General features: G+C 38.2%; 1 protein-coding gene across 5 annotated transcripts in view; it reads left to right on the plus strand.

Moving 5' to 3' along the window:
* The window catches only part of LOC111342746 (uncharacterized), a 59,434-nt gene extending 46,673 nt beyond the window's left edge, over positions 1-12,761 (plus strand). For 2 of the 5 annotated variants that reach the window (XM_088747502.1, XM_088747498.1), the window contains exons 7-13: positions 5,251-5,319; positions 7,494-7,568; positions 7,961-8,092; positions 8,661-8,735; positions 10,211-10,297; positions 10,688-12,308; positions 12,578-12,761. In XM_088747502.1, coding sequence (XP_088603628.1) covers positions 5,251-5,319; positions 7,494-7,568; positions 7,961-8,092; positions 8,661-8,735; positions 10,211-10,297; positions 10,688-12,303 — 2,054 coding nt within the window. In that variant the 3' untranslated portion in view covers positions 12,304-12,308; positions 12,578-12,761. The remainder of the gene's footprint in view (positions 1-5,250; positions 5,320-7,493; positions 7,569-7,960; positions 8,093-8,660; positions 8,736-10,210; positions 10,298-10,687; positions 12,309-12,577) is intronic. The other 3 variants (XM_088747501.1, XM_088747500.1, XM_088747499.1) reach the window with 3 other exon arrangements.
* The last annotated feature ends 1,464 nt before the right edge of the window (positions 12,762-14,225 follow it).

The following is a 14,225-nucleotide window of genomic DNA, read 5'->3' on the forward strand; positions in this document are numbered from 1 at the left end:
ACATAGTACCGGGGGTAAGTCCACTCAGCTAAATCCACTAATCACAGAAATGATCAAAGTAACCACAGCAACAACTACTGTTGTAGTGTATACGGTTGGTTCTCGTAAGCATGCGCACGTGTGCGCATTATAGATTCCATGTGCTTTAAAAAATAAAAACCGAATACATGACAGTGGCGACGAGGATAAAGTCGTAGGAGACCATCGAAAATATGACTGCTATCGGGAAGATAGAAAGTTTAGATGAAACACAGGAGAAATGGGAAACCTATGTAGAACGGTGGAACAGTTTTTCTTAGCAAACAACATCGATGAAGACCACCAAGCGCCAACCTTGTTAAGCTTGATGGGCAGCAAAACGTACACATTGTTGAGAGATCTTCTTACACCAGATAAACCAGCTGCGAAGAGCTTCCAGGAGATCGTCACGACTCTGCAGCAACACTTAAGTCCTAAACCATTAGAAATAGCGGAGCGTTTTCGTTTCTACAAACGGATTCAGCGTGAAGGAGAAACTGTCTTGACCTATGTCGCAGACCTGAAGAGATTAGCAACCCACTGCAACTTTAGGGCCAGCCTTAACGAAGCTTTACGAGATAAACTGGTTAGTGGCCTTAGAAATGTGCAGATACAAAAACGGTTGCTTTCAGAAGCCAAACTCAAATATTCCAAGGCTTTGGAAATAGCAATAGCAATGAAAACGGCTATTCGCGATGCTGCGGAATTACAAAGTGAACTTCAATCAGAACCTCGCGTTGACAAGATCTCAGATAACCACACACAAGCGCCATCGCCGAACCCCACCACTAAAGTTTGTTATCGATGTGGGGGAGACTCGCACGCAACGCACAATTGCAGATTCAAGGACCAAACATGTTACTATTGTGGAAAGGTGGGCCATATTTCAAGAGCTTGTCGCTCGAAACAACAAGGTTAGCTAAAAAAACCACCGAAACCACCGCTTAACACTCAAGTCCATTCTATTGAGTACAGTGAGAGCGATGAATTTGAAGATGTATTAGGAAGCGTACAGATACACAATGTAAGCAAACCGAGCAGTACTGTAATCTGGATCGATCTCAAAATGGAAGGTAAACCACTGAAAATGGAACTGGACACAAGCTCAGCTGTGTTGATTATTCCACATAATTTGTACAGGGAGAAATTTCACGACAAGCCCTTGCAAGAAACTAAATTCATGTTGAAAACCTATACTGGAGAGAACATTTTCCCAGCTGGAGTGCTTAAGGTAAATGTTGAGTACAAAGATCAGCAACCATTGCTGTTGGATCTGCATGTGGTTAAGAACAAGGGCTCTGTGTTCATGGGAAGGGATTGGCTTCACAAGGTACGCCTAGATTGGTATGCTATTAACTCATTGAAAGCTTCACAAACCCTATCAACTACTAAGGAGCAGCTGCAAACCATGCTAGACAAATACTCTGATGTTTTTGAAGACAAACTTGGAACGTTCAAATCAGCTAAAGCAAAGCTAACCCTTAAAGAAGATAGCCAAGTCCATTTCTGCAAAGCTCGTGCTGTGCCCTATGCCTTAAGGCCTAAAGTTGAAGAAGAGCTAAGAAGACTTCAGAATGAAGGAATTCTCACCAAAGTTGAGTGGAGCGAGTGGGCAACACCCATTGTACCCGTCCCCAAGAAAGATGGATCGGTCAGGCTTTGTGGTGATTACAAGGGCACGGTAAACCCAGAACTTCAGGCTGAACAATATCCCTTACCCCACATCGAAGATATCTTTGCAAAGCTTGCTGGTGGACAGAAATTCTCAAAGATTGATCTTCTCCAGGCATACCACCAACTAGAGATGGAAGAAGATTCCAGGAAATACCTCACCATCAACACACACATGGGGTTGTTCCAGTACAATAGACTAGAGTTCGGCATCACTTCAGCACCCGCTATCTAGCAACGCACCATTGATTAAGTGCTGGAAGGGACACTTAGCACAAGCTGTATACTTGATGACATGATTATCACTGGAAAGAGTGATGAAGAACACCTGGCTAACTTAGAAGAAGTCCTTCGACGGCTACAGTTTCATGGTTTGAGAGCTAACAAAGCCAAATGTGAGCTTTTCAAGGAGAAGATAACCTATTGTGGACATGATATTGACAAGGATGGCCTTCACAAGTCTAAAGCAAAAGTAGAATTGTATTCTTCTGCATTAACTGAGAGCCAACGAGACCACAAATGTGTTCGAATGTATCCCTGCTTACCCTGAAGTGCTCGCCATAGATGATCTTGATATCGGTTTAAAACTAGAGGAGCTGCTCAAACCAAAACTGTAGTCTTGGATAAACCAACACTGTCTTGTGCTTACGACGATAGCGGGTGTTTTGCTGCTGGATTGTCCGGATTAACACAATCCGTCGCATCCTCTCCATTTGTCGAGACATTAGTCGCATCCTCTGAAAGAAACGTCGTCTCCTTCGAAGAAAAATGGTGAGAATCAGTACAAGAGAAGTCATTAAAAATGCTTCGTCTCCCGCCATTTTTTCAAAGTTGCGCGCTTTTGTAACTTGAATCTTCTGAGTAAACGGCTTAAGTTTCACAGGGAAAACAGATGTCAAGTTTAACTAGTAAATGTCGGTCTGTAAACAAACACCTAAAAGAATGTTCAGCTAGTTAATCGGCCTAGTGAGATCACAGCCATCATACACACCAAATTTGGAGGAAATCAGAAGGAACGCATTACCATACGAGTCACCGAAAGTTATCGTCGTAATTATGACGATATTTGCAGGGGCTGCTGGAATAGGTTAATCGATAAGGATTACCATTTACCGAGCTAACGATACCACTAAGATTTATTCCTTCTTTTCGAAACTTGTGCTCGCTAGATGCCTTGTTTCGCAAGGCACCTACCAATCGGCCGTTATTGGTATTTTGCGAAACAAGGCATCTAGCGAGAACAGTCTTTGAAGAGAGGGAATAATTTCTTGTCGCATGTGTAAGCTAGTATTTGCTTTATCTAACAAGATAACTTTCTGGAGTAGAGCGTCTAAAGAAATTGTCTGCGAACCTTGTTTCGTCGATTGCCAATCGGCCTTATTGGTACTTTGCGAAACAAGCCATCTAGTGAGAACAGCTTTCGAGGAGAAGGAATGATTTCTTGTCGCTTCTGTAAGCCTGTCTTTGCTTTATCTAGCAAGATAATTTTCCTAAGGAGAACGCCTTAAGAAATTGCCTGCGAACCGTGTTTCGTCGATTCCCAATCGGCCGTTATTGGTATTTTGCGAAACAAGGCATCTAGCTTGGACAGGTTTCGAAGAGAAGGAATAAATCTTAGTGGTGTCGTTAACTCGGTGAACGGTAATTTCCTTATCGATTAATGCTTCGTTTCGTTTAGTTTTGTTCCGCAAAATACCGTAAGCCTATAGCATGTACATAGAATGCATCATTTGATTGGTCAATCTGCCTTTGAAATCTATGTACTATGGGACTATAAAGTACCACTTTAAAAATAACAACTTTTAACTGATTTGATTGCTTGTTCAGTAATATTAGCTGTCGGTTTTATTGGTATGTAACTTCAAAAATAGAATTTATACACACTAGTTATTCATAGGTACAACAAACACACGAAAAAAAACAGAAGAAGGGCTGATTGTCGTTCATAACTGGTTTCTTTAAGAACCATTTACATAGTTTACCCATAAGGAGCTCAGATGCTCATGCAGTTTTTAAATTAGGCTTGATCTCATCCTAAGTATTCATATTTCTGATGAAGTCATGATCCCCTGGAAGCATTTTTCAATACAATTATTGACCGAAATCCTCAATCCCCATGCACATACTGCTAACAATGTGAAAGTCCCAGCTCCACCATCGTAAAAGAAAAGAAGACCTTCTCAAAGAAGGATGAAAGGAGTTGCTAAAACAGGTGCTTTTTATTTCAGTATCAATACAGTGTTATACATGAATGCCTTGGTGTGTATATTTTATGGTTTGAGATGTGCATGTTAATTCATTCCAAATGTAACTGTTTGCATTGAATGCAACATCATGTCTCTTTCACATATTTAATGCTACTAGAAAGGTTACAAAGTTGATGTGAAAAATCATTTGTCAGTCAAGAACAATTTGTTTCCTCTTTGAACCTTATCATGTAAAATTGGACCAAAAACTAGTTTTGTCGATTAATATTGCTTTAAAATTGTTCATGGTGTTGGTACATTTCTACGGCTCCTTTTTCTATGCATCTAATACCAGATGGAACTTCGTCCATGGAACACCAAATTGGACCATAATCGTGGACCTTCCTTATTTGACTTTACCTCCTTCAAGGTCTGTCAGAGGTTATTGATAAAATTCTTCTCAATGACTTCTGGTTAAAAGTGTGTGAAACATAGCCAAAATATATCACCAATTTTATACAAGACGCAATGGAAACCACCTGATTTAATGTAAACTTCCTAAGATAAAAAAGAGATTAAAACAGTTGAAACAAAAGCTTTGAAATGAATTACGAGCAAATTGACTGAAACCAACACATAGTAACTGAGCCAAAACCAGATCGTCATGTGATTTACTGGATCATATTATTTCAAAGTGTCATTGATTCTGATTAACCTATGCAAGGATAGTTTTCGCATGTTCGCACCTGTTGGGGATGTTTCTTCATGAAGAAGAGATAGCACACTTTGTAAGCTAGCGAAACAAATATCTTAGTTACCCATTAGGTTGTGTGTCTAGTGTGTCACTCAAGACCATGTGAGAGGTGGCACATTGAGCGAAAAATGACTGTCCTCATATTTCAGTCGGAGATGCCTTGTATAAAACTTAGAAATGTGGTAAGATTACTTTCCAGATTTGCATCTTTATCCTAGAAAATTCACGAAAACTGAAACGAGCGTCGGTAGCCATAAAACAAGCGCAAATCAGTGCCCCGAGAAGAGGCGTGTGAACTTTGCTCATGAAAAGCGCAAAAGAAAGCAAGCTCAAATCAATTTCTATTGTTTGTGTTTGGGGGCCTGTTTGTGTCCATTGTCCACAGACAATGTTCCACGCAATAGCTTAGTAATCAAATGTAATTTTGCCATAATTAATGTCACAGAGAACATTATGGCATGATAATAGTTTGCAAATATGTTGCCAATTGTGGTTAAGACTTCATCCAAAAAGAAGAGTTTGACAGTTGAGAATGAGCTTTGTGTGCATTCATGTTTTTGCAGGCCATATGCTATCAATTTAGAGAGGTGATTGATTCTTTTTGCTCTTACCTGTCTGTAGGCAAAGCTCCACACAGCTCTGTAGACTGTGGAGAAACAGAGACGAAAAAACAAGGACAGACTGTACCAGGTGAGTACATTGTATATTACATTTAGGAATATGACAGTTATTAGACAAGTGGACTAAGTGAAAAAAAAAATCAGTAAATCAGGTATACAGTTCTTAAGAATTAAAAAAATCCACACCGTCAATTAATTTTTTTTTTCTGTACAACAATAGGATTATCAACATCTTCCAGTCTAACATTAAAATTACTAGATTTCCTCAAATTAGCCTCCAGGCTCTACATACATCTTAGCACCCTTCCCCTAATCAGTGCCCATCCCCCCTCCTTCCCCAAGCCAGTAATAAACTAAATTTATAGTAATAAATTTATTCATGTTTTTCTCGTTGCCATGCACCCACCAATAACGTAGCTCCATTTTCTGCCTTTAAAAGCACACACAACCCACAATTCCTCTATTCGCTCCGACGAATGGCTAACGCTCGAAACGTCAGCTTTTGTAATCATTACGGTGGCCAATTTACCATTTCAACTTTGTTGATATATCCAAATTATTCTGCCTTGAATAATCACCATTTCTCCTCCCTCACTTTCCGAAATAAAAGGAAAAATCTGGTTCTTTTACAACTTTATTTGTAACTTTTTGAACTTCACTTACTCAGGTAAGTCAGTGTAGGTTAATATATTCTTGATAAACAACCTCATTAATTAAGCAACCTGATCCTTCAAATAAGTGCCCCTCTTCTAGCTAAAATTTTAAAAAATTGCCTTGATGCCTATTTTAGGAAATAGGAAAGACCTTTGTGTAATTGCAGATTGAGATGAAGCTATTTTGTATAAGATTAAGTAGAATTTCTGTTACTGTTTCTGCTTTACTTTCAACTTATAACAAAGAAATGTATGGAAATACCTGAGTGTAGAAATTTACAACCCCACAACACTGAGTAATCATAACTGTTACAGTTTCCTCAAATGTGATTGGTGCATTAGCTGCTTTATTTTTCACTAATCATTCTGAAGAGTTGTAATCAAACAGTTAAAGCAGCCAAACATAGTAAGTCCACTCAGCTAAATCCACCAATAACAGAAATGATCAAAGTAACCACAGCAACAACCACTAATATCCTAAAATAACTGGGGAACTTACCAAATGGAGGGATTTTCAGTTAAGACAAGTCATTCTCTCAACCTAAGATACTTTCCCTAAATGTATTTTTTTTATTATTTTTGAAGTTGTGATTAATGGTTATGATTAATTGGTAACAGGACTTTGTGTCGTCCAATTCAGTCTGTAGTCATGCTCTTCATTGACAGATCAGACTCTCACTTCAGTGGTCGTCCTATTTTGTTAAAAGCCCATAAAAATTAGAGATAGAATTTGACTCCGCTCAGTCTGATTACCATTATTAACCAAAGCACAATTTGAGTGACCTTCTAGTAAGAATAGATTGAGTGTGTTTAAACCTTGAAGCACTGAAGAAGGACTTGAGTTTGTTCTCAAACATAGAACATTATTCATAAACAAGGCATATAATTGTTTTTTATGTATGCTTATGGATCATTCAACACTTAAACAGTCAAACAATGTTTGTCTGTCTCCTTTTTTCCATAACACTTGTCACTCTACTGACTTTTTCAGTGAAGCTGAATTTAGAAAGCAAAGTATACTCTCACTTATAAAACCTAGCACTAATATAGTTAACATGTTTAAAGTGCACGTAAACCCCAAATTTTCTTTTTCGCTTTTTTTTTGAAAACAGAATTCAGTCATGGCTAGTTAGTTAAAAACAAAATATGGGAAGGAACAGACAAGGAATATTCCGAAATTGTGCAAATAATCGTGAAAGTGATTGTAAAAAGGTGATTGTGTGATACTCAATAAGTTGTAAGATGACATATGTTATCATGTCTTTATCCAATCTGCAGTCTGCAGTCTGCATTTTGTACCTAGTCTGCATTTCACACCCAGTTTGCAGTCTGTATTTTGTACTGGCTGATAGCTAAAATGTGAACTCTGACCACTCACCCAACATCACCCCAGCAGTTCAAAGTAATACTAAGTAGTTTCAACTGTATCCGGGATTCACCCCTAGGAATTTAATTATCTTCAAAACTCATTCAAACGCAATGTACCCACAACTTTTTCACAGTTTCCTTTGTGTTATTTGTGTTTGTGGGAACCTCTTTTTTTTCTGGCTGTAGTATTAGCTTATCTGATATTTCTCTCCCCCTTCCATAGACTATGTTCCACACAGCAGCTTAGAAGTTGGAAAAACAGAAAGAAATAAACAGAGGGAGTCTACACCAGGTGGATGTATGTAACTGTTACATGATTGTAGGTTACACTCTAAATTTGTTTCATTGCTGAAAAATAGGGTTTTAAATGGCAGAGATTGTGTAGCATACTTAGTATCCTCTGATTGTAGGTGAGATACATGTAATTTAAGTCTTAAAGCAAGGGTTGTATCATCTCTTAATTAATCTATTAATTAGGATGCAGAATTCTTTGAATTGGAAAAAGAAATCTCTACATGCAGTCCAAGAGTTGTTGCTTGATTGAATGTTTGAGGGCTTAGGTGAACAATTATTTTAAGCCTGACTGGATAGCTGTCAGTTGCCTTGCAATGAGTTCAGAGTATTTTGAACAGGAACTTGAATTAGTAATTGAATTGGATTTGTGTTTCATTTTCTTCAAACAAAATACAGCACAACAAAACTCAATAAAAATAGAAGAGACAAAGAGAAGAAGTGGATTTTTACAATCCATTAATGGAAAATTTCAACAGACAAAGGGAACAAAATTGCAAGAAAGGCAGGAAGAAAGTGAGAGTGGTTATGGTAATATTCACTTATTAGCAGTAGAATTGAAACAATTCATTTTAGTCATGTTCAGTGTAGTATCTATGATGTAATTGTGTATGGTCGAAAGGAATAAGGGGAATTAAAAGCACTTGGTCGAGTGTAGAGTTGAATCTGTTTTGCGTGCGTGTAATTTGGTTGAATCTGAAATTATGTTTCACAGACCGTGAAACACCACATTCAGTATTTCTTTGGAATCTCATTATGAAAGAAATGTAACCAATTAGAATTTTGTCAAACTAAACGTCAATTGGAAAACAGTAGCTGTACAGCCAGAGAACATAGAATTGATAGCATAGTTGTATCAGTAGCTTGCAAACAAGGTGCCTACCAGCAGGGGACTGCATTAAGATAGGAAAGTGTTAAGGTTTGCCCAATACTCCAAAACCATGTTGATTGGTCTAATCAAAGAAGTTTTTTAATCATTCTACTGGTAGAATTTCTTTTTGATAACACTTTGAAAACAATTGCCATATAATTGCTTTTTCAAATTATCATTTGACAATTGATGATCAGTTTGTTGTTATATTCATTTCTTTATATCCAGATAAAGTTGCGTGCAGATCAAAAGAAATAGAAGAAACACACAGAAAGGAGAGTTTGACAGTTTTGACAGCAACAGGTAAATTTTGTACAAATTCTTGAGAAATAAGTAACATTTGCTGAGAAGGATACACTGTTCTAAAAAAAATGAGAGGAAACTATTCACAGAAGTTGTTCCTACAAAAATACCAATTCTGATGATTATGGAAGTAATTATAGTGAAAAATACAGGTACAGTGCATATGTGACAAATAAAGTTTTGCTCATAAATTATACTGAAACATAGTGAGATGCAGTAGCTAGAATAACCACCAGAGTTTGCACCTGGTGGGTGAATTTACATATAAAATGCATGTCATGCCTTAATTTAGTTCATTGTTGAAAAATAAGGGTATTGGAGATTTTATTTAATTTAATTTACTCCATTTTAAACTTCATTTACTCAACTAAATCAGTCTAGGTTAATATTTTCTTCATAAAGAACCTCCTCAATTAAGCAACCTGATCCTTCCAATAAGTGCCGCTCTTCGAGCTAAAATTCTAAAAAATTGTCTTCAAGCCTATTTTAGGAAATAGGAAAGACCTTTTTGTAATTACAGATTGAGATGAAGCTATTTTGTATAAGATTAAGTAGAATTTCTGTTACTGTTTCTGCTTTACTTTCAACTTATAACAAAGAAATGTATGGAAATACCTGAGTGTAGAAATTTACAACCCCACAACACTGATTAATCATAACTGTTACAATTTCCTCAAATGTGATTGGTGCATTAGCTGCTTTATTTTTCACTAATCATTCTGAAGAGTTGTAATCAAACAGTTAGAGCAGCCAAACATAGTAAGTCCACTCAGCTAAATCCACCAATCACAGAAATGATCAAAGTAACCACAGCAACAACCACTAATATCCTAAAAAAACTGGGGAACTTACCAAATGGAGGGATTTTTCACTTAAGACAAGTCATTGTCTCAACCTAAGATATTTTCCCTAAATGTATTTCTTTTTTTTTTGAAGTTGTAATTAATGGTTATGATTAAATGGTAACAGGACTTTGTGTCGTCCAATTCAGTCTGTAGTCAAGCTCTTGACTGACAGATCAGACTCTCACTTCAGTGGTCGTCCTATTTTGTTAATAGCTCATAAAAATTAGAGATAGAATTTGACTCCACGCAGTCTGATTACCATTATTAACCAAAGCACAATTTGAGTGACCAACTAGTAAGAATAGATTGAGTGTGTTTAAACCTTGAAGCACTGAAGAAGGAAGTGAGTTTGTTCTCAAACATGGAACATTATTCATAAACAAAGCATATAATTGTTTTTTATGTATGCTTATGGATCATTCAACACTTAAACAGTCAAACAATGTTTGTCTGTCTCCTTTTTTCTATAACACTTGTCACTCTACTGACTTTTTCAGTGAAGCTGAGTTTAGAAAGCAAAGTATTCTCTCACTTATAAAACCTAGCACTAATATAGTTAACATGTTTAACGTTCAAATCTTGCCTGTGGCTACGTGATTTAATCTCTTCATTCGTATTTTTTCATATCAGATTCAGGTACTGCTACTACTGATTCACCAGAAAAAACACAGGGAAATAAGAAAGAAGTTTTCACAGCAACAGGTACAGCTATACAAGGTATACCATGAGCCTCAGTAATATTAGTTGCATTTATATTCCAATATTGCTTTGCTTTCAACTCTTAAAGTTTATCAACATGTAATTTCTCCCATCGTCTTAATCAGTAGAGCCTTAGAATAAGGCTCTATTGATTAGTTATTTTATTTTCCTCGCTCATTTGTGTGAGCGAGGATAACAAAGAACTGTGTAGTGTTAACTTGTAAAACTCCTGCAAGAAGTCTACGACAGTTAGACGAAACACTTCTGAGGATAAAAAAGTTTTATAACAACTGCTCGCATTGTACTGCTCACTAGTTAAACTTTTTTCCAAAACTTGCTCTCCCACCTCGACCTCCTTCTTTGATAATGTGACCTGTTTTAATTTCTTTTCACGTTATCTGATTTTAGGATCTTCTGTTGACTCCAAAGACACAACAGGCAGAACGTCCCTAATGAATGCTTCTCTAAATGGCAGTGTCCGAGCGGTGAAGGGTCTCATTGAGAGAGGAGCAGATCCGTCCCTGCTGAACAACAGAGGATGGAATGCGTTACATTTTGCCGCAGAGGGTGGAGACACTGACGTCATTGATCTTATCTTTACTCACTTGCCGGACATTGAGTCCAAAACAGCCGAGGGTTACACGCCACTAATGGTGGCGGCTTTCAAGGTCAAATTACACGCAGTGAAATGGTTTCTTGAGAAGGGGGCAAATGTAACCTGTGTTGATAACAGGAGGTGGAATATATTACATTTTGCCGCACAGCCTGGAGACACTGACGTCATTGATCTTATCCTTACTCACTTGCCGGACATTGAGTCCAAAACAACCGAGGGTCTCACGCCACTAATGGTGGCGGCTGGGAATGGCAAGTTACACGCAGTGAAATGGTTTCTTGAGAAGGGGGCAAATGTAACCTGTGTTCATAACAGGAGGTGGAATATGTTACATTTTGCCGCACAGGGTGGAGACACTGACGTCATTGATCTTATCCTTACTCACTTGCCGGACATTGAGTCCAAAACAGTCGAGGGTCTCACGCCACTAATGGTGGCAGCTATGACTGGCAAATTACACGCAGTGAAATGCTTTCTTGAGAAGGGGGCAAATGTAACCTGTGTTGATAACAGGAGGTGGAATATGTTACATTTTGCCGCACAGGGTGGAGACACTGACGTCATTGATCTTATCCTTACTCACTTGCCGGACATTGAGTCCAAAACAGCCGAGGGTTACACGCCACTAATGGTGGCGGCTATGACTGGCAAATTACACGCAGTGAAATGGTTTCTTGAGAAGGGGGCAAATGTAACCTGTGTTGATAACAGGAGGTGGAATATGTTACATTTTGCCGCACAGGGTGGAGACACTGACGTCATTGATCTTATCTTTACTCACTTGCCGGACATTGAGTCCAAAACAGCCGAGGGTCACACGCCACTAATGGTGGCGGCTGGGAGGGGTAAGTTACACGCAGTGAAATGGTTTCTTGAGAAGGGGGCAAATGTAACCTGTGTTGATAACAGGAGGTGGAATATGTTACATTTTGCCGCAGAGGGTGGAGACACTGACGTCATTGATCTTTTCTTTACTCACTTGCCGGACATTGAGTCCAAAACAGCCGAGGGTCTCACGCCACTAATGGTGGCGGCTTTCAAGGGCAAATTACACGCAGTGAAATGGTTTCTTGAGAAGGGGGCAAATGTAACCTGTGTTGATAACAGTAGGTGGAATATGTTACATTTTGCCGCACAGGGTGGAGACACTGACGTCCTTGATCTTATCCTTACTCACTTGCCGGACATTGAGTCCAAAACCGCCCGGGGTTCTACTCCTCTAATCATTGCTGTTTGTTTTGGCAAGCTGGAAGGTGTAAAGTATCTCCTTGAGAGGGGAGCTAATCCTTTCACCAAGGATAATAACGGCCTGGATTCTTTATACCATGCCTCATTACGTGACCCAGATGTTCTCGACATTTTGCTGAGTCGCGTAGCCAGCAGTGAGTCAGCAAGCGGCAATGATTAACTCAGGTTGGTGAGATAAGTTCTACAGCTTATTTCATGTCTGCTTAATTCTTCAATGTCAAAATGTAAATCACTGGTTTGATCGCCCCATCAACTTCAAAGCTGACCCGAATGAGTTGTATGTTGGGTAGTTACTATAGGGCTGCCTGTGGCACGTAGATGACCTTTACTAAGATAGTCAACCTCTTTGTTCAGCAAATTATTGTGCAATTGGTTTCGAGATAGACATTTGTTTGGCTAAACTACTCATTTGTTTTTGTTTTTGTTTTTTTAAGGCCTTAGTTCGCGAGGTGTTGTCAATAACCAATGTCCTAATATGGCTTGTACGATGGAGGAGAAGCTGTCAGCTGATTGGAGATTGTTAAAAATTAACCCACACTGATAACAGCCAGAACTGTATGTCTGTGTAACGTTGCCAGCGATTTAATTTTTTGTATTTAGACTTCTTAAAGTTCACATGGTTTTGTACACATTTCATAACTAAATGAATTTTTTTTTAATATATAACATTTTTTTTTTACTTTCGACTACATTCATGTGAATAAAAGCTGTATAGGACACCTGTAAATAGAATACGTGAAGAAATTTCTGCATTCTAATTGGTTGAAATACAGTTTTCAGGAAACACCAATGCAGGGCAGAAAATAATTAACTCAGTGAAAAAGCAGTAAATATCTGCTGATAACTAAAAAAAAAAAAAAAAGGAATGCAGAAAAATTTACACTTTGATTAAACACGTTGTTTTGACCAAAACGGCGTGATGATGTTTTGGTGTGAATGAATTTATTTTCACGTGGGTCACCCCTCTTTACTCCTACATTACTATGAAAAGCTGCCAAGTATAAAAGGTTTGATCAGGTTTAAAGGAAGTAAAAATGACCTGATTTTTCTCGTGCAATTTGGAATAAGTAGGCACTTTAATTTTTCTCCAAAGACCTCAAAATTGCATTCTTCCTATAGGCTCATGCAATTATGTTGGTTGTAAGAAAAATAAACGAGACAGTTAATATCAAATTTCACACTGAATCGTGAGATTACGTCCACAAAAAAGGAAATGAGTATATCACTGAGTGAGTCAATTTATACGGAATTTTTAGGAAGCCTTTGTAAGTAAGGTTTTAAGCATTAGTTAATCAATAAAATTTTATATTACAGCATGAAAGTCTTGTTTTTCAATGGGAACGACTTTACTGTTTCTATCGTCTGGAAAGGGAGTGAAAACTTTTCCCCGTTTGATAAATATTGTTATTGATCGCCCGACGGGGGATACAGACGGCTTTCAGGGGGAAGGGAGGTTGAATCCGTCATTGTTATCAGACTTTAATTAAGGGGGGGAACCCCAATACGTGGCGTCATTAGAATAAATAGAGCATAAGGAAGAGGGGGTGGGGGAGAAATCAGGAGAATTTTTTTAAATTTTGGCTCAAACAAGATCCACCGATTCCACCCCCTCCCTGCAGGCGATGATTAGTAGCCAGTCCATAAGAGGAAAAAAAGTTGAACTGAGGAACAGCGCCCACGAAAAGGAGGATTAAATGAATTCAGAAGGTTATTTCCAAAGAGATTGCTGTAAAAACGTAATCGCTTCCCCCCCCCATCTATCCCCATTTTTACAATAAGGGATAAGTGAGGCCTTTGACGATTGTCGATAAAGTTTAGGGTTATTTTAGCAAACCGAGCATAGTAAGCTTTGCCTTTATAGACTTTTTTTTTAATTAAGTTAAAAAGATCTTTCGATGTGTTCAAGTGGCCTGTAAATTTTAGGAGACGCTGTCAGGTGATAGATTTTTTAAATATTGCGTGGCTGGAGATTTAATGTGCGTTTAAAAAGCGATAAGCGGCGCAGCGGCGTGTTAGATAAATCAATGTTTTCCAGTCCAAACCTCTTGCGTTGTAGCCGCTTCAAAGAGTGCACTAATCAAG

Source organism: Stylophora pistillata, chromosome 2 (assembly GCF_964205215.1).
Source record: "Stylophora pistillata chromosome 2, jaStyPist1.2, whole genome shotgun sequence".
Classification (NCBI taxonomy): Eukaryota; Metazoa; Cnidaria; class Anthozoa; order Scleractinia; family Pocilloporidae; genus Stylophora; species Stylophora pistillata.